Genomic DNA, 20391 nt, shown 5'->3' with positions numbered 1-20391 from the left:
GGCATCATTACGTGGCAAAGTCAGTGAAAGAGATCCAGTATATTTGGGCCATGTCCCAAATGGCCCTTCCGGTTAAGGTTTGCCAGCAGGGTGGTCAGAGGACCAGCTCAGTCTGCAATGTGCCAGCTTGATTGTTGAGCTCTTTTTGGGTACTTCTGCTGAGAAGTTACTCAAGTGATAAGTCAGTTCATGGGGTGGCTGTAACTTGCCACACTTGTTCCCACCCTTGTACCTTTTGCCTGACATATATGGGCACCACCTTAAGGCGGGAGGGTTCAGTAGTCCTCCCTGGCTCACCTTAAAAGACTAGGGACAGGATATCCTTGCCCATGGTAGACCTCACTTCTCTTGACAGTGTATTAGAATCCTATCATCCATTCTTTTATTCCAACACTGTTTTGAGCTCTTTTGCATTTTTGGCATTTATGACCTCTAGGGATAAGAAGTCTATGTAATCCTTCTTTTCCCTGTGAAGTGAGACTTCCTCTGGCTCTCCCTAATTCAGCTGAAGCCTGTGATATTCTGGGATAAGCTTAATAAATGGGGTTTGACACTGGTCCTACTCTTTCGGATGTTGTTGTTTGGGCTCAGAGTTGCTCTGTCTTACGGGTTGTCTATTCTGGGTGCAGCTGTGTAAAGGTCTGATCTTAGAGTTTTCCTTTTCTGAGAGTTGAACGAGGAATGGGTACAGGCTTCCCCTGCTATCTGAAAGTAGAGCGTTAGTATGAAAATTTTTGTAAGCTGAAATGGCGTAAACAAAGAAGCAATTACCTTAGGACACATCTTGCTAATGGATGCACAAAATATCTGGATAAATCCAGCTAAAGCACAGCTGCTTAGACACAGTTCAAAGCTATGGCGGTTTGATTCTGAGATGCTGAGTGTAGCTCCTGGGGAAGGAGTTGGGTGGTGCCAGTGCCACTCAATGCTCAGTGCTCTATAACCGCTGGCTGCGAAATAAATGCTGAATGCCATTTTCACTTTTCACCTTTTTTGGGGGGTAAAAGCAGAAAGAAATGCAACTCTTTGGATTTCTTTCGGTTAGCAGCAACGGGTACCAATATAGATCTTTGGTAAAAGTGAAATGGCTTAAGGCAAACTTTTGAAAAGTGGGGCATATTTGTACTTTTATTTAAAAATAAATAAAGTAAATATCTTGAAGAGTGCTGCCCATGCCCTCTTGGTAGATTCCGCAGACTGTGGGACATGTAGCCTATTAGCTGAAGCGTGGAGTTTCTGCTTCACGTGCTTATGTCCATTCGCTTTCACGTGCTTATGTTCTTTCTGCCTCTTAAACTAGCTGCGGCCTTATGACCCTCAGAAGTGTCTGTGGCTCTGAGTTCAAAAGTGATTTTAGGGCTTCCCTGGTGGCGCAGTGGTTGAGGGTCCACCTGCCGATGCAGGAGACACGGGTTCGTGCCCCGGTCCGGCAGGATCCCACATGCCGCGGAGCGGCTGGGCCTGTGAGCCATGGCCGCTGAGCCTGCGCGTCCGGAGCCTGTGCTCCGCAACGGGAGAGGCCACAACGGTGAGAGGCCCGCATACCGCAAAAAAAAAAAAAACCAAAACACACACACACACACAAATCTGATTTTAGTCTTTAGGTGTGATTTTCTTTGGTTTAGAGCAGACCCAACTCTGGAAGGGATGTTAACCCCGACATGACCATCCCTGCAGTACACTTGAGATGAGGCACTTGTGTGTATGAGACTGTTCTGAGACTTGAACTCTTGACACCGAGGGGTGAGGTGATGGTTTGACAAGCCCAGAAACTTCCAGATCTTGAGAGATTGGCTGGCTCGCTACACTTCTTGGCATCTGGGAAACTGATGGCCCAGTTGCATTGGGTTGTAGGCTGTACTTATCTAGAGGGTCAAAGAATGTCTCTGGGTTAAAAAATGAAAAACACTCAATGCAATAGAAATATAGCCTCCTTATAAAAAACCTTTTGCAAGAAGTGCTGCCTGGCAGCAGGAGAAAACTAGAGGTCGACTGGTTTCCAGTCCTTTTTTGTCAAGACCCCTTGGGGCCAGCACTTCCTCTAAGGAAGTCAAGCCTGGTGGGGAGAAGAGGATAAGACGGGCACATTCTTCCCTTCATGAAGAGGAAGAGTCGTGGTTAATTAAGCCAGTGATTAGGCGGCCTCCTCGGAGTTTGTGCAGATCTCTGCAGGCCCCTCATATGGTCACTGAACTCTGGGATCGGCGATGGCTGCCCTGGCTGAAGGGCCGGTTCGAGTTAGTCTGTCCACTTGAGTAGGCTCCGGACGCCATCATCCTACTAGGCTCCAGGAGAAGGTGCTCCCCAGATGAGAATTTAGCCCAGGAGTCCCATGAGCATGGGTCATCCCTTATGTGGTCTCCACTGGATCTCTCTCCGGGCAGCACCCAGTCCTCTTTGTACTTGCACTCCACAGGGCTCGAGCTCTTTGGGTGCTGGCTCTGTAGCTCGGTTCTGGGGCAGGTGGCCCTGGATGGTGGGTGGGCTGGGCCTCTCCAGGGACGGTGGCAGTCCTCTGTCGGCTTCTCCAACTCTGGATTTCCAGCTCTCTTTTGTCCATGGGGAGTTTGTCAATTTTCTGAGCTTTTAAGATCAGAGACTTCCCATATGTCCCTTGTAGAGCCAGGAGAAAGTACCTGGTGGGAAATAATAGAATAAAGATATTTTCTGACTTCTGAATTTCAGCATTGAAAGGGTCCTTAGAATCCAATTCATGCCCAGGGAAAGATCATCTTTTTTTTTTTTTTTTTTTCCAAACAATGGTAATTTAATGTTAGTTATTATAAAGAAAAGGTTACTATGTATTGGCCTTTAATGACTGCATGATTTTAATGACATGATTTTAATGACTGCCTTTTTTGATTGAACTTCCTTCTCATAAATGCTTGTACCACCTCTTAGTTCATAATGATGGCACTTAAAAAGTTTTTTTAAAAATTTTTCATTTATTTATTTTTAACATCTTTATTGGAGTATATTTGCCTTACAATGGTGTGTTACTTTCTGCTGTATGACAAAGTGAATCAGCTATACATATACATATATCCCCATAACTCCTCCCTCTTGAGTCTCCCTCCAACCCTCCTATCCCACCCCTCTAGGTGGTCACAAAGCACCGACTGATCTCCCTGTGCTATGTGGCAGTGTCCCACTAGCTAGCTATTTTACATTTGGTAGTGTATACATGTCCATGCCACTCTCTCACTTCGTCCCAGCTTACCCTTCCCCCTCCCCGTGTCCTCACGTCCATTCTCTACATCTGCATCTTTATTCCTGTCCTGCCCCTAGGTTCTTCAGAACCTTTTTTTTTTTTTTTTAGATTCCGTATGTATGTGTTAGCATACGGTATTTGTTTTTCTCTTTCTGACTTACTTCACTCTGTATGGCAGTCTCTAGGTCCATCCACCTCACTACAAATAACTCAATTTCATTTCTTTTTATGGCTCAGTGATATTCCATTGTATATATGTGCCACATCTTCTTTATCCATTCATCAGTCGATGGACACTTAGGTTGCTTCCATGTCCTGGCTATTGTAAATAGAGCTGCAGTGAACATTGTGGTACATGACTCTTTTTGAATTATGGTTTTCTCTGGGTATATGCCCAGTTGTGAGATTGCTGGGTCGTATGGTAGTTCTATTTTTACTTTTTTAAGGAACCTCCATACTGTTCTCCATAGTGGCTGTATCGATTTACATTCCCACCAGCAGTGCAAGAGGGTTCCCTTTTCGCCACACGCTCTCCAGCATTTATTCGGGAAAGGTCATCTTTGCCACTCTCTTGACTGATGGATCAAATCTATGCCTGTACGCCTCTGGTACTGGGCAGTTCAACAACAAAATATAACAGCTAACATTTGTTAGGTACCAGGACTATTCTAAGTGCTTTTCATGTTATTAACGCATATTATTCTCCTCCAAATCCCACGTGGTTGGTACTTTTGTTTCCCGCTATGTACAGACATGGAAACTGAGGCACCGAGAGATTGAATGGTTTGTCCAGAGCCACACAGTGGTCAAGCTATGGTGAAGACCAAGTGCTGTGGATTCTGAGGCTTTTCTCTCATCTACCATGCACGAGGCAGTCCATTCTATTTCTGAGCTGTTCTAATTTAGGCAAATTTACTTGCTTTGGAATGTCAGCTCTTTGTGGAACTTAATAATTTTAAGGTAGTTTCCCAATACGTTCTTTTCTTGAATCCACAGGCTATGCTAGCTTCACAGCATCAGTGTATTATCACTATTTTCCAGATGAAGATACTGAGGTCCCAAGTGATGAGATGGGTTTCCTAAGGTCTCCCGAGAAGTTGATAGATCTCCTTGATGGTTAACTCAAGGTTCCTTTCCCCTGCCAAGCTTCCTGTAGCCTGTAGTGGACTCTGGAATCGGGGGGGTCTCTATATGTGCCTAGAATATTTTCCTGTTCCAAGTTTAGGTAAGAAGGTAACTAAAACTATGTGATCTGTGGAGAAGCATATACCATCTTGTGATGCTGGGCAGCTCATACCCCCTCTCTGGGTGTCAGTTTATCTAAAACGTAATCCAGTTGGGCCAGAGGACATCTAAGGTCTTTTCCAAAAATAATCCTTAAATGGTTTTTATTTCTAAAGCCTTATACGCAGAGAGGCTCCCATCCTTCTGTTATGTCTAAAAGATTCAGGATGATCTAAAGTGAGCAGGGGTTTCTGAAGACCACAGTAGATCTTACGGAATCAGAAACTTCTCCCCATTCTTTTTCATCTCACCCAGGGCAGCAGTGCAGGTGGCCATTACATATGTGTTTCAGGAAAGACTCAACTTCTTGCGGGAAACTGTAGTTTTCTCAGTTTAAACATTCCCCCAAGCTACCAATTTCCCTCTCTGTCCATTTAGTGAACAAATACCTGGCAAGTTCCTACAATGGGCCAAGCCCCAAGGGATTATTAAGCTGGGAACCAGACTGACAGGAATCTTGCTGTCAGAAAGCACAGGAACAGAGTTAGAAGCCGCAGGAGCAGCGAGAGTGTCAAACACGGGATCTGGTGCAAGAAACCTTCCTGGAGGAGGAAACATTAAAGGTGAGGACTGAGGGATGCATAGGAGGAAGCCAGGCAAAGAGGGGGTGAGAAGCAAATCCTGGGCTCAGTGGCTGCAGTGTGGAGAGCGAGGGCAAGAGTGAGGGACTAGGACACAGAGGGGTTGGCAGGGTCAGAGCAGGCAAGGACCATGGGGAATGTTTTGGGTTTTGTGCATTATTGTAAAGGCCTTGGGAAGGCCTTGGAAAGTTACGAACATGACACGATTACCCTTTGACACAATGATAATGGATTAGAGTAAAACCCAGTAGGAGACCTACTGAAGTAATTCGGAATGAAAGTCTTATAACCTATCCATGGTGGTGGCTGTAGAAATGGAAATAAATAGCAGATGGAAATACCTACTGAGAAATAGGTTAGCAGATAAAATTGTCGGGTCTTGGTGATGGGCGAGAGAGGGGCATGTGGTGGGTGGTATCAAGGATAAGTCTCAGGGGCCTGCCTTGATCCTAAGTGGTCACAGTGGATGAAAGGAACTCGGGAAGAGAGCCAGGTTTCTGGGATGGTGGTGGTGGTGACAGAAAGTAGATAGCGAATTAAATTACAGATGTCTCCCACTTTCCTCAGATGTAGCAGGCCCAGTGCTGCTGAGGCATGGGTAGCTTAGAAAGAAGTATCTGGGATTCCGGAGACGGAGTTTATACTGGAGTTTATATTAGAGAGTTTATATTAGAGAGTTTATATTAGAGATTCATTTGTGGAAAATGATATTTAACTTCACAATAGTGGTTGCTATGTTTATGGACAGAATTAAAGTGAGAAGACAAAAGAACCTAGGGTAAAGGCTTGACAGTACACCATGTCAAAGACATGAACCAGCAAAAGAAACAAAGAAGTAGGAGAAAAACCAAGAGAGTTCTGTGCTACCGAAGCTAAATGAAGAGTGTCCAAGGGGCTCTATTGTAGCGAATTTCGATGCTGCCTTGTGTTTTAAAGTTTGTGTGTTAGTTATTTAAGAGATAAAACAAAAGAAACTTACTTTGTCTCAGTTTAAGAGAATCCATATAGTTCCTTTATACCGGTTGAAGTAATTAGACCGAGATAAGTGAGGTCACGGTTAGTGGCTAATTATCACAAGCTTGGTGAGTGAAATCAATCTTATTATAAGTACAGCTTACATCTTTAAGTGAACAAATAGAGTTTTCTATAGCAAACATTCTATCGTGTAGATTTCTGTAACAAAAATTGTTCTAAGGTTACAAGTCAGCAGTCCTTGGAGCTATTAAAATAATGCTTTCTCTGTCAAAGGAAATCTCTTTGCCTTTCTTAGGCAACAGAATTGAACAGTAATTCAAGTTTATGATGATAATATAGAATAGGCAGAGATTTAACTTGCGCACTATGGTAACTGGCAAGAAAATATTTGCCTACTTTTCCCTAAGTTGTCCCTCACTTGTTTAACAAGCTGTAATGTTGAGTGTTTGTCTTTTCCAAGAACGTTCATACTTTTCAACAACCCTCATCAAGCTGGTAGCCTCTGGCTCCAAATGTGTCTTCTAACCAAGGGTAGCACAAGAATCCTCGGCTGATGATTTGCCCTTTCCATAGCCCAGATAAGACACAGAACAGAGGAGGTCAGTCCTTGGTCAGAGGTGATCATAACCATGTTTAACCCCAAAAGTGTGGACAAAAATATTTAACCCACATATTTGATGCCCTTTTCCAATGAGGGCAGGACCTTCATGGTCTCTCCCAGGCTCCGTCTCCCAAGGGGTTGGGCTGAGAAAGGGGGTGGGTGGGTGGGTGGGTGGGAAATAATGTGCTCTGAGGCTTGTGCTTAATTGCTTCCCACTCTTCAGTCGCAGGGCCCTCTTTTAATACTAGTTACTTTCACCTGTATTACTATCAAACGTCTGTCTGTATTGTCCACTGGGTTGTAGACTTCTTGAGAGCAAGAGTTCTGTTTTATTCATCTTTCTGTTTCTTTAGCATCTTTTTCTCATTTATCTCTGAGGGCAGCTTACATGACAAGAACTCTGCTAGCTGTGGGTTATATAATGATAAGGTGACACCTTCCTTCCCGGAGTTAATGGTCAGACCAAGACAAACAGATAAAACAGATGATGTGGGCTAAAGGTAGTAGTGACAGATAGACCCAGGTCATGGGAACACAGGAGCGAGGGGGATCTGTTTCAGCCTGAGGGAGGTAGGTGAGGTCATGCAAGGCTTCTGGAATTGCTCATGCCTGAAATGTCAAAGGGTGAGGCGGTCTGGTAACGAAGGGCATTTTGAGTAGAAGGGACAGCATGAACACAGGCAGGAAGGGGCGAGGGCAGGGAGCCTTTAGGGAAGTCCAGGAAGCTTGGTGATGTGGAGCCCAAAGTTTGAGCTTTGGGAGCAGGGGGATAAGGCTGTAGAGGCCAGTAGGGGCCAAGCAGGGGCCAAGCAGGGAGGCTGCGTCCACAGTGCATACTCAGCCGTTTGCTGAGTTCACAGTAGTGTTTGTCGTATTGGTATCTTCAGCCTCTAAACCCTGCATCAGATGTCAGGGTTCTGAGGTGGCTTACGAAGAAGAAATGGAGCCCAAACTAGGTTAAGCAAAGCTGCCAAACTTATTAAAGGAAGCAAAGCATGCTAGTGGCTCTCTGCCTAATTTTGGATTAGAGAAAGTTCTACACAATGTTGCAATGGCTTCTTGACTGTGGCTCATAATGATAAAGTAGCTGAATTTCAATGTTCAGAGCAGACGAGATCCTAAGGATGGAGAGAGGCTGAGTCTTGCCTCTGGGTACAGCATCATTAAGTTCACCGAATGCTCTGACTAGAGAGCGTGGGATGGAGGACAGAACACTGGCCTCCGAGTTGGGAGAACTCAGCTCCCACTGTGACTTGTGGTGGGCTGGAGGACACATTCTGGTCCCTCATAGGACTTAAGCTGTTCCATGAGCAAGTAGGACTACAACCACAGCTTTGCCTAATTTCTAGGTGATTTTGCAAAAGGCATTTTTTGCAAAAATGGAGGAGCTAGATAGAAAAGCATGTGTCAAGAGGAAATTCTAAGGACGCGCCAGGCGTTGTTGTTTTTCGGGAAAAGGCGAATGTAGAGGACTGAGGCTGGAAATGTTAGAAATAGTCCCTCTGCATGAATGATTTATTTGGCAAATACAGGGTGTGTGTTTTAACAAATTTGAGGAGTATTAAGAAGTTGGTTATTTCATGCAAAATTTGAATTTCTGGGAAAAATCTAAAGCTCTGAAATGCTAGTCTTCATCTTTCCTTGTGGCAGTGATAGGCTGAAGCTTAGAAGTTCCTTCTCCTAATGTCTGTCTGTACCTCACCTGCTGCTGTTGCTTACCTGTCCCTGTAGGCATTTGAGAGTGAGACTCCTGGGCTAAGGAATAAAGGACTACAGAGCTTTTCAAAATGATTCTTTTTACACAACGAAGTTTGTATGGCAGGAGGGTAGGAATTAGTACTCTCATTTTACAGATGTTATAACAGAGGTTGTGCCAGATTTGGTGACTTTGCTGCTCTGTGGCTGAGCTGGGACCAGAGTCCGTGCTATTTGCCTCCAAGTTCATTATTCTTTCTGTCCTAGCTCCCTATCTTTGAAACAGTAGCCTCAGGCATCCCAGCTGGAGTCAAACTCCTGACTCTTGGGCTATGAAAATGGCTGATTGAGGGGAGAGTGGTAGTTCTAGGAAGAAAATAGCACCCCCTGTTCAAACCTTGGGAGAAGAGCCACGACCGGTGTGAGGAGGCAGACGAGGTAGAAAGTGGGGTCCGAGAGCTGGCCTTCCATCACCCAGTAGGGGTTGATGGGACTGTTGCAGGTGACGCAGGTGGCGTTGTACACTAGGGATACCACAAAGTACATCAGGAAGCTGCCTGCGAGAACAAGCCCGTGGATGATGGTCTGTGGAAGGAAAGGAGTAAACACTGTTGAAGGGATAGCTTAGATTAGGGGGGAATGCAGTCACGCTACTTTAGCTTGTTTTAAACTTTTTTTTGGAAATGCCACATACCTATAAACAATTTTCAAAAGTGTGCCATTTAATAGCTTATGATAAAGTAAACACCTATGTTGCTACCACCCAGAATGTGAACACACATACGCCGGAAACCCCTAAATCACCTTGACTTTGGTGATAATTTTCATGATATTCTTTAGTTTTACTACCTATGTTTCTCCCTTAATAGTCTGTTTTTAAAAATTAATCACATTTGATGTGACTTTTGTCTTTTTTCCTCAGTATTATGTTTGTGTGATGAATTCATTTTTTCCACATGTGGCTGTTAGTTATTCATTTCCAAAGCAGTGCAGTCTTCTGTAGTCTGATCTCATTTTGCCCTGCCTGTTTTATGCTGCCTTCCTTCCAGTTCTTGTCCTCTTTTAAACTTACTGACGATTCCATGTAATTTCACTTCCCTGCCTACTAGTTTGAAAGTTATATATTTCATTTCCATTCCTTAGTGATTACTCAATAAATGCTAATAAGCAGTTTTAACTTACTGTGGTATAAAGTTTCTGTGTTTCCCTCCTCCTGAATACATTGACTTTAGAACACATTAACTTTGTTTACCTCCCTCCTGACTCATATCTCATTGCTACTGTGTATTTAAATTCTATCATCTTTTTAAATCACATAAGTCATTATTACAGTTTAATATGGTCAGTATTTATTAAGATTTACTTACATGCTTGACACTTTCTATGCCTTCATTCCCTCTTGCATTTTGGACTTTCCATCTGAGCTTTCTTTCCTTATACTTTTTTAAAAAACTTTATATTAGAGTGTAGTTGGTTAACAATGTTGTGTTAGTTTCAGGTGTATAGCAAAGTGATTCAGTTATACGTATACAAGTATCTCTTCTTTTTCAAGTTCTTTTCCCATTTAGGTTACTACAGAATATTGAGCAGAGTTCCCTGGGCTATATACAGTAGGTCCTTGTTGGTTATCTATTTTAGATATAGTACTGTGTACATGTCAATCCCAATCTCCCAATCTATCCCTCCCACCCTCCTTTCCCCCTGGTAACCATAAGTTTGTTCTCTAAGTCTGTGAGTGTTTCTGTTTTGTAAATAAGTTCATTTGTGTCATTTTTAAAGATTCTGCATAGAAGTGATATCATATGATTGATATTCATCTTTCTCTGACTTACTTCACTTAGTATGACACTCTCCAGGTCCATCCATGTTGTTGCATATGGCATTATTTCATTCTTTTTAATGGCCGAGTAATATTCCATTGTATATACGTACCACATCTTTATCCATTTCTCTGTCGATGGACGTGTAGGGTGCTTCCATGTCTTGGCTATTGTAAACAGTGCTGCCATGAACATTGGGGTGTCTTTCCTTATACTTTAAATAGAGTTGACCTTTGAACAGCATGGGTTCGAACTGTGCGGGTCCACTTACATGTGGATTTTTCTCAACAAATACTACCGTATTACCTGATCTGTGGTTGGTTGAATCCACAGGTATGGAGAACTGATTATGGGACTTGAGCATCCACAGATTTTGGTATTTGCATTGGGTCCTGGAACAAATCCCCTGTGGATACTGAGGGATGGCTGTACATCCTTTAGAATATCCTTTCGTGAAAGTCTGCTGGTGATGCAGCCTCTGATCCATTACTTCATTCTCATTCTTCAAAGCTGTTTTTGATCTTGTTGGGAAGTTATTTTCTTTTAGTATATTTAAGATAGCATTTCACTATCTTCTGGCTTCTGTTGTTGCTATTGAGAAGGTAGCAACTCTTTATCTGTTATTCCTTAGAAGGAAATCTCTTATAACGTGGCTGCTTTTATGATTTTTATTTTGTCCTCAGTGTTCTATAGTTTTCTTATAAGTGTGGATTTTTAAAAAATTTATCTTGCTTGGGTTTTGCTGATCTTCTTGAATTCGTGGATTGATGTCTTTCATTACTTTTGCAAAATTCTCGAGTCACTATCTTTTCAAATATTGCCTCTGTCTCATTTTCTCCTCCTTTCCTTCTGAGACTCTAATAAAATGTATGTTAGATCTTTTAAGATACCACCATATCTTCTATATATCTCAATATCTGTTCCATAATTTTCATTATTTTACTTTTGTTTTATATTCTGGGTAATTTGACCAGTTCACTAATTCTCCCCTCAGCTGTGCCTAATCTGCTGTTAATCCAGCCATTGAAACTTAAATTACAGTTATTGTATTTTTTAATTTCTAAGAGTTTTATTTGGTCTTTTTTCACATCTTCTAGGTTTCTTTGCATGGTCTTCCAATTCTTGCAGATATTTTGAAGCTTAATCTTCTTTAAACATAGCAAACAAACCTTTTCTATGATTTCTAGCTGATAATTCCAGTACCTGAGATATTTGTTACTGATGTTTGTGCTTGTGATCCTCATTGAGTTCTTGTTTCATTTTGAGCTTCATTATTTATTTACTTATTTGTTATTATTATTATTATTATTTTTTGTGGTACACGGGCCTCTCACCGTTGTGGCCTCTCCCGTTGCAGAGCACAGGCTCCGGACGCGCAGTCTCAGCGGCCATGGCTCACGGGCCCAGCCGCTCCGCGGCATGTGGGATCCTTCCGGACCGGGGCACGACCCCGCATCCCCTGCATCGGCAGGCGGACTCTCAACCACTGCGCCACCAGGGAAGCCCCATTATTTATTTTTTCGTGTGTTTTTGAAAATTTTATTTTTCTTACTCATTTGAGAGTTATTGAAACTTCTTAATGCAATCTGTTGTTATATAGCGCAAAAATCTTCTTAAAGTCTACTGTTTATTATTATGTATATTTTAATTGAAGTATAGTTGCAGTGATTCAGTTACATATATATATATATATATATATATATATATTCTTTTTCAGATTCTTTTCCCTTACAGGTTATTACAAAATTGAGTATAGTTGCCTATAGGTCCTTGTTGGTTATCTGTTTTGTATACAGTTGTGTGTGTATGTTATTCCCCACTTTATCCCTCCCCCTCCCCCACCCCTTTCCACTTTGGCAACCATGAGTTTGTTTTCTGTCTGTGGGTCTATTTCTGTTTTGTAAATAAGTTCATTTGTATCTTTAAAAAAATTATGATATAAGTGATATCATATATTTGTCTTTCTCTGTCTGGCTTACTTCACTTAGTATGATAATGAGCTTCCTTATTTTTGAATATGTGATGCTTCCTGGCCTTGGAAAATTTGAGACTTAGGAAAACTTTCCCTGGAGAGGGTGTGTGTGTATTTTGTAATATTCTTGGGCACTGTCAGTTACTTTAAACTGAATTCATAAGTCAAAATTTGGCTCACCCAGGTGGTACAAAGAATCTGGGCTGCAAATCTGTGTGAGGCTGGCCCATAGTCCATTTCCCAGGATAAGTCCTTTTTACTGATTCTCCCTGCTCTCTTCAGCACAGTGGGAACAATCCCTACAGTTCCTGCTGGGGAGGGGAGTGCAGGTAGGTCCACTTTTGGGTATACCTTTACTCTGAAGGTAGAGCCTTTGGGGTCCTAATTTAATGTGATCTCTTATTAGACTCCCACTTCAGCAGCCTGGCTTTTAATTTCTGAACTTCACGCTCAACGAAGTCTGCCAAAAAGTTCATTCTGGGCAGGGTTGCAAAGGCTTTGAAGAAAACAGAGGCTTTGGCTCAGCTTGCTTCTCTACAAACCCACTTTCCCAGAGGCTTTGGTCTTTATCCTGTCATCTTTTTCATACCTTTAGCATATGTATACATATATACTTGTGTGTGTGTGTGTGTGTGTGTGTGTGTGTGTGTGTGTGTATAAAATGTGTGTATACATATATGTGTTTATATATGTATACATATATTAAATACATACATACATACACACACACATTAATTTGTTTTCAGTGGAAGAGGTGGTTTGAACATCCTAGCGCCTGTTCCTGAAAAAGAAAGCAGTTAGCTAACTTTTTAAATCACTTTGGTGGGGACTGTGAAAGCTGACACAGCTATTAAAATTCATGTTAGATTTCTACCCAGGGAAGAAAGACATTCTCCCTCTGCTTCAAGCACTTTAAAAAGGGAAACACTTTTTTCATAATGATTCTAGTAGCTAACTAACTCCTTTCCCAAGAGCAACAGAAATCACCAGTAACTACCAAGATACCTGGTCTAGAGATGCATTAGGAGGATTAATAGTGCTGAATGGTGAGTGAAAGGAACAGGTCATTACCCATTTAATATATTACACATTGAGGCCTGGTTATTTACAGGGCAATATTGAAAGGTTAGTAAGATACCTGATGGTTAAGAGGGTCATAGAGAGCAGAGATCCTCTTGGGAAATATCTTGTGCTGGTGTTTCAAAAAAAGTAATTAAATTATTGTGAAGTATTTCAAGCGCATAGTCAACAAATCTCATATACTTGACATCCAGCTTTATCAATTTTAACCTTATGCCATGTAAAGGGGAGCAGAATATATCACCCCAAAATAAGTCTCTGGCATAAGGATTGTCTTGAGCTGGTTATTTTTAAGAAACAGCAGACAGAGGAGGAGCTCTGGAAACTGAAAAGAAGTTATCTTTTTATAAGAGACATTTACAGTTGTAAGGGAAATCTCCATTTGGAAGGGTGTCTCCCTCTCTGTACCCGGAAGAAAAGGACAATTCTATATTTCTAGGAAATCTTTATCAACTCCAATATCTGGCCTCCCCTAGCCTCAAAACTTCTTTTTTCTTTAGCTAGAGATGGTATTTAAGGTGGTGGCCAGGGCCATTTCAGAAAGTTACTCAGTTTCCTGGCCTCTCCCGTGTGTATAGGAAGCATTTATTAAACTTTTGTTTTTCTCTCATTAATTTGTCTTTTATTATAGGAGTGTCTAAAGCTGAGAACCTGGAAGGGTAGAGGGAAAATTATTCTTTCTTCCTCTACACATATTTGCCTCAGATTTTATTAAAAGATTAAGCCTTACAGATACAATTCAAGCACCCATGTATCCCTTGCAAATGCCTTCTCGTTAATCTTGAAAATAAACTCAGTGTTCATCATTCTTCTGTGTATTTTATATATACATGTTTATGTATCCATGTTAATGGATGCTTTTTAATTTTATAATGTATAGGTATCCCTCTGAATTATGCTTTGGACCTTTATTTTTGTTGATAAATGCTATTCTAGTTTATTCATTTTAACTGTTCTAGTGTATGAATATGCCACTATTTATTTATTTTCCTGTTAATGAACATTTAAGCTGTTTCCGATTTTCTTTGTTTTGCTATTAAAAACAGTGAAGAAACAAACATTCTTGTACATGTCTATCTATATACATGTGCAAAAGGATGGCCCAGGGTGCATATTTAGAAGTGGAATTGTGTTATAGCATATAGTGAGTACTTAAACTCCTCTAGCTATTTTCAAGTTGCTCTCTAGAATGGTGGTATCAATTTATAGGTTACCAACAGAATATGAAAGTTCCTTGGTTGGGCTTTATTATGTTTAACGTGCTACTGAGTTAGTGTGGCAAAATTTTATTTAGAATTTTTTACATTTATGTTCATTGAACAGATTGGTCTGTAATTTTGTTTTCTTGAACAATCCATGCTCATTTTCATATCAGAATTATTCTAGCCATGAACATCGAAATGCGTATATTTTCTGTTTTTTTGAACCCATGAAACAATGGGTATGAGAGAGGAATTATCTGTCCCTTATAAGTGTGGTCAAACTGACCTTTATAATCCTTTGGCTTGGTGTCTTTAGGAACAGGGTTACCGATTCAATTTCTGTAATAGTGATTGGTTTATTCATGTTTGCTGAATGATTTTGACTATGTTTTGGTAAATTTTACATTTAAAGGAATTATTTTTATTATTATTTTTAAGAGGTCAAGTCTTGAGACTTCCCTGGTGATGCAGTGGTTGGGAATCTGCCTGCCAATGCAGGGGACACGGGTTCGAGCCCTGGTCTGGGAGGATACCACATGCCGCAGAGCAACTAAGCCCGTGAGCCATGGCTGCTGAGCCCACGTGCCACAACTACTGAAGCCCGTGCACCTAGAGCCCGTGCTCTGCAACAGGAGAGGCCACCGCAATGAGAGGCCCGCGCACCGTGGTGAGGAGTGGCCCCTGCTCGCCGCAACTAGAGAAGGCCCGCACACAGCAGAAGACTCAACACAGCCAAAAATAAATTAATTTAAAAGAGCCAAGTCTTTATTTGTTTTTATGTGGCTGCATTGGGTCTTCGTTGCTGTGGGCGGGCTTCTCTTGTTGCGGAGCACGGGCTCTAGGTGTGTGGGCTTCAGTAGTTGCAGCACGCGGGGTCAGTAGTTGCAGTTCATGGGCTCTAGAGCGCAGGCTCTGTAGTTGTGGCGCACGGGCTTAGTTGCTCCGCGGCATGTGGGATCTTCCCGGACCAGGGCTCAAACCCGTGTCCCCTGCATTGGCAGGCAGATTCTTAACCACTGCACCACCAGGGAAGTCCCCATTTAAAGAAATCATTGACTTGCTTTAAATGTTCAGAAAAATATTTACATGGACTTTTGTGTATGCAAGTTTTGCATCTGTAGATGTGAAGGGCTGAATGTTCTATGCCATTTTATCTAAAGGACTTGAGCATCCATGGGTTTTGGTATCCATGGAGGTCCTAGAACCAGTCCCCGACAGGTACTAAGAGATGACTGTATATTCATAATTGCAGTCTTTCTTTTTCATTCCTAGTAGTATTTTTGTGGTCTTCTCTTTCTGTGTCTTCCCCTGGATCAGTTTTGTCAGAGATGTGTTTTCATTAGGGTTTTGAAGAGCTGTTTTGGTCTTACTGATCTTTCCTATTGTTTCCTTGATTTTTCTCTCATCTTTTAAGTTAAGTTTCCTCGAGTTGAATTTTTTAACTTACCTCTTTTTCATCTTTTTGTTTTTCATAGTAAGAGCTTTAGGTGCATCCCGCAAGTTTGCATATGTACTATTTTTATAGTTGTTCAGCAGCAATAAGTATAATTTCCATCATGATTTACTCTTGACCTCATGAATTGCATATTTAGATGTGCTTTTTGAAGTATCCAGTCATGTTAGGCTTGTTTAGCTATATTTTTATTACTTGTTGTTTTTAATCTAAATGCCTTGTTGTCAGAAAATACGTTCTTTACGATAATGATTCTTTCAGAGTCCTTTGTGATTTAGAATTTGGTCTTTTTCTTTAAAGTTTTGGTATATGGTCCAGGTGTCTTTCTGTGAAAGATGCATGTTGACTATTTGTGTAGAGCAGGATTTTTTTGTTTTTTTAAATAATATTCTTTTCTCTTTAAACCCCATATTTGTTTATTTATTTTTAATAATATTCTTTTCTCTTTAAACCCCATATTTGTTTATTTATTTTTGGCTGTGTTGGGTCTTCGTTTCTGTGCAAGGGCTTTCTCTAGTTGTGGCAAGCGGGGGCCACTCTTCATCGCGGTGCACGGGCCTCTCACTATCGTGGCCTCCCTTGTTGCGGAGCGCAGGCTCCAGACGCGCAGGCTCAGTAGTTGTGGCTCATGGGCCTAGTTGCCCTGCGGCATGTGGGATCTTCCCAGACCGGGGCACGAACCCGTGTCCCCTGCATCGGCAGGCGGACTCTCAACCACTGCGCCACCAGGGAAGCCCTAGAGCAGGATTTTATATATTAGCTCTAACTACATTAGGTCAAATGTGGTAATTTATTCAAAGCTTGATCTATGTCTCTTTCTGATAGAGTTCTATAAAAACCTCATACTAGAATTGTTAAGTTTTTACATTTCTCTTTATATTCACTGGATGAAAAAAGTCCAATCTGATAATTTTTGCTTTTAACAGGCAAATTAAATCCATTTACATTTATTATGAGTACTGGTATATTTGGCTTTATTTTGAACATATTTTTTATTTTTGCCATCATTTTCTTTGCTCTTACCTTTTCATCCTCCCTACAGCCTGGAGAATTGATAGTTTCCTATATTCCTCTCATTTCTTTCCTCTCCTTTATGCTTAATCTTAAATTTTAGGAGCTACTAAATAAATGTTGACTTTAAATGCTGACTTTTCTGGAACAATTTAAGTGTGTATTTCTATTTTCTTCCTATTCACAATGAAGTCTTCAGCATACATTGATTACCTATCGAACAGCCCTTCCTGGCCATTATGTGTTTCTTGTAGTTTTAGCTTTTATGTTCTTGCATGTTTCTTTCTTCCTTTAGTGAGGGTCTGTGGGTGGTAGACCTTGCAGAGTTTATCTGAAAATGTCATTTATCACTTAGTCTTAAGTGGTAGTGTAACTTTGTTATTTTGCCTCAGGTCTTTGAAGATCATTACTCCATTGTTTTTTGGGTTTCTACTTTTTTAACTGCTGTTAAATTTCAAGTAATTGGTGCACAGTCTGTCTTTCATTCACACTGTACAGTTTTACTATGATATACCAGCCAATATACCCAGGTTTATTTTGATTAATCGTCATTCTCAGTGATGATCTCTTCAGATACTGCTTCTCTACTATTCTTTGCTTGTTTTTCTGTGACTCTGACTCCTATTACGTAGCTGCTGGAACCATTTATTCTAGCTACCATTCCGCTTGATTACATTTTCATATTTGTGTGGCATTCTGGATGGGTACCCAATACTACCTTCCAATTTGGTAGTTTACTTTCAGCCAGTGTCCAGCCTAATTTCAATGACAACATTTTTGTATTTTTCAAGAGTTCTAAATGTTTCCTTAGCTTGGCCTCAGTTCCCAGTATTAAAGTTATGACTCTTGTCTGCCTTCCTAACAGCTTCTAAGTGGTTTTTCTGGTGGTTCTGAAAGAAATTTATCCTGTGTACTTAAACTTGGCTGGGCCTTTTCGTTTTCATCATTTTGGTCCATCCGTCATTGGCATGAGTTGGAGCAAAGGGGTTTTCCAGATGGGAACTCCGTGATCTGGCAGCTCCCTTGGGTGGCTCTTATCAGCCACTGCCCAGTGTCAGGGCCTGGCCTAACTTGTGATAGTAGGGCGTGGGGTGGAAGTCCCCTTGCAGAATGCTGGGAACACACTGAGCCTACTTGGGGAAGTCTTTGAAATGGTTAATACAAATGCTTTCAGAAAGAGCCATTTCAGCTTGGCCAAAGACAGATCTTTCTGTCAAGGGGTCTCCCTGCACCAGTCAGTCTTACCTTCTCACACTATTAGCACAGAGGTTAAACGGTCAAGAGTCAGCTGGCCAGGGTTCAGACTTGCTTCTGTCTTGAACTACTTGGGGAAAGTTTCTTAACCTCTTTATATTCATTTCTATAGCTATAAAATGGGAATTAAAAAAAAAACACACCTAACACATGCGTATATTGCAAAAGGATTTCCACAGTAAGTTTAGTTAACATTCATCACTTTGCAATACAGTTGACTCTTAAACAACACAGGTTTGAACTGCACGGGTCCACTTACACACAGATTTTTTTCACTACATACATACTATAGTACTACACGATTGAAGCCATGGATGTGGAACTGCAGGTACGGAGGGCCAACGGTAAAGTTATGTGTGGATTTTTCCCTGCGTGGAGGGTTGGCGCCCCTACACCCCAAACTGTTCAAGTGTCAACTATATATGTATGTCAAGTCATTAAACTTATACAGTGCTGTATGTTAATCATATCTCAGTAAAACTGAAAAAAAAATAGAAGAAAACGCTCCAAATACCATCTAACACGAAGGGCTCTGGGAGGTTAAGTAAGATAATACGTTAAAACATGTAGATATGTACCTGGCATATAATTTTAAGCTCTTTGTTTTTATAATTATCATTGACTAGTCGAATTTAATGAGAAAGATAGTGTTACCTTTTTAGATACTAAAATGTGACAGTTGGACGTGCTTGAGATATGCTTACATGGAGACAGTGTTCTAATCTTTTACCCCCAAGTTAAGCGGGGAGCATATCTCCCTAACACGGCCTCAAGTATGATCAGTCTAATGTTTTCCTTTGTCTCTCAAACAAAGACCCTGAATTTTTAAATCAAAAATTTGCATTTTGGCAACAAATTGTCTCATTGTTCTTTATGAATTAGTTTTTTCATCCTGGCTAGATGGTTACAAAGTTGAGGCCAGCAATTTTATCTTCTCTACCTCTTTATCCCTGTACAAGTGGAACACAGGTAGGGGTTCAGTATGTATTTATCCAGTGGATCAATTATATGGGGTAAAGCAGCTCAGAAATCTGAAGGTGGTTGATGAACAGGAACACAATTCTTAGGCCATAAGGGCTCTGGGGCACTTACCCAGGTCTTCATTTCCATTGCCTGGTGCAGGAGGATTGTGGCGAGGGAAACGGTATTGATGGGTGTCCCAAAGGTAAAGACGTCGATATCAGAATCCTTGTAGGTCTGCAGAGGAGGAACAAACAGGCACTGGCAGATGTGCCCATGGACTGAAGGCCTTGGCTTTGACAAGTGATTGTAAAACATCAGTGAAGGCAGGTGTCAAGGGAGGGGCAGGGTGGGGAGAAGGCATCCAGCTGCCATCATGTGGAGCTGACCCAAGGGACAGACAAGAGAAGGAGTGAGTTGACAGGACTAAACTCTTTAAAAAGCATTTGCAAAGGGAGCCATGATGAGTATTCCAGGACACTGCGGAAGGAGTCAAGAAAGAATTTACTGAGTACCTACCAGGCACGATGCCAACTGCTAAAGACACTGCTGTGTCCACTTTCAAGGAGTTTAGAGACCAACTAGGCAGGGCAAATGTGGTACAATTTTAGGGTATAGATGCTATAATGGCAGCAAGTACAAGGAACGCTGGGAGTAGAGAAGAGGAATCAGCTGAGACTGTAATAAGAGGAGTTAGTCTCTTGAAAAGAGAGAGGAAAGGCAAAGGCCACAACTGAGGATGAAAAGTCCAAATCGTCCTAGATGATAGGTCTGTTGAGCACATAGTAAGGGCAAAAGGTGAAGCAGGAAAGGCAAGCAGAGGCCTGACCAGAGAGGGTATTGTAAACCAGGAAATTCAAAGAAAGCACAAAGTGTCCACCTCAACACTCATCGTGTTGCTATTTGCAAACGAACACGAGCCAGAGACTAGACACCACTGGTTTCCTGGGAGCAATTACCCCACACCTGAGTTCCCTGTCTAGGATGAATACAGATATCCTATGCTATATAAATTCTCTATAAATTCTCACTCTTTAAACTGGGGAACCAAACTGAGATGGGGCTGGAATCTCTTACCATCTGCATGCTTGTTTTTATTTCATAGAATGTATTATCAGAACTTCCTGCCTTGACCTTGGAAGGACAAATCTAAATAGAAACCAAGGATTGCAAATTCAAATACCTTCAGTGCTCAAGTAAGAAGCGGTAAATGAGTGAAGAAGGCCAGGCGTGAAACAAAAGGGCATGGTGGGGACTATGGCAAACTGGAGCACACGCCCCGCCCGCCCCCC

At 41.5% G+C, this 20391-nt stretch overlaps 1 protein-coding gene across 1 annotated transcript in view; it reads right to left on the bottom strand.

Moving 5' to 3' along the window:
• Positions 1–2177: 2177 nt before the first annotated feature.
• ATP10B (ATPase phospholipid transporting 10B (putative)) overlaps positions 2178–20391 on the bottom strand; it is a 127310-nt gene continuing 109096 nt past the window's right edge. Inside the window, 4 exon segments of the mRNA XM_007464400.1 lie at positions 2178–2434; positions 2437–2636; positions 8745–8932; positions 19232–19336. Coding sequence (XP_007464462.1) covers positions 2178–2434; positions 2437–2636; positions 8745–8932; positions 19232–19336 — 750 coding nt within the window.

The sequence above is a fragment of the Lipotes vexillifer genome, unplaced genomic scaffold (genome assembly GCF_000442215.2).
Source record: "Lipotes vexillifer unplaced genomic scaffold, Lipotes_vexillifer_v1.1 scaffold95, whole genome shotgun sequence".
NCBI lineage: Eukaryota > Metazoa > Chordata > Mammalia > Artiodactyla > Lipotidae > Lipotes > Lipotes vexillifer.
The sequence above is the reverse complement of the archived record's forward strand: the minus strand, read 5'-3'. Positions and strand labels throughout refer to the sequence as shown.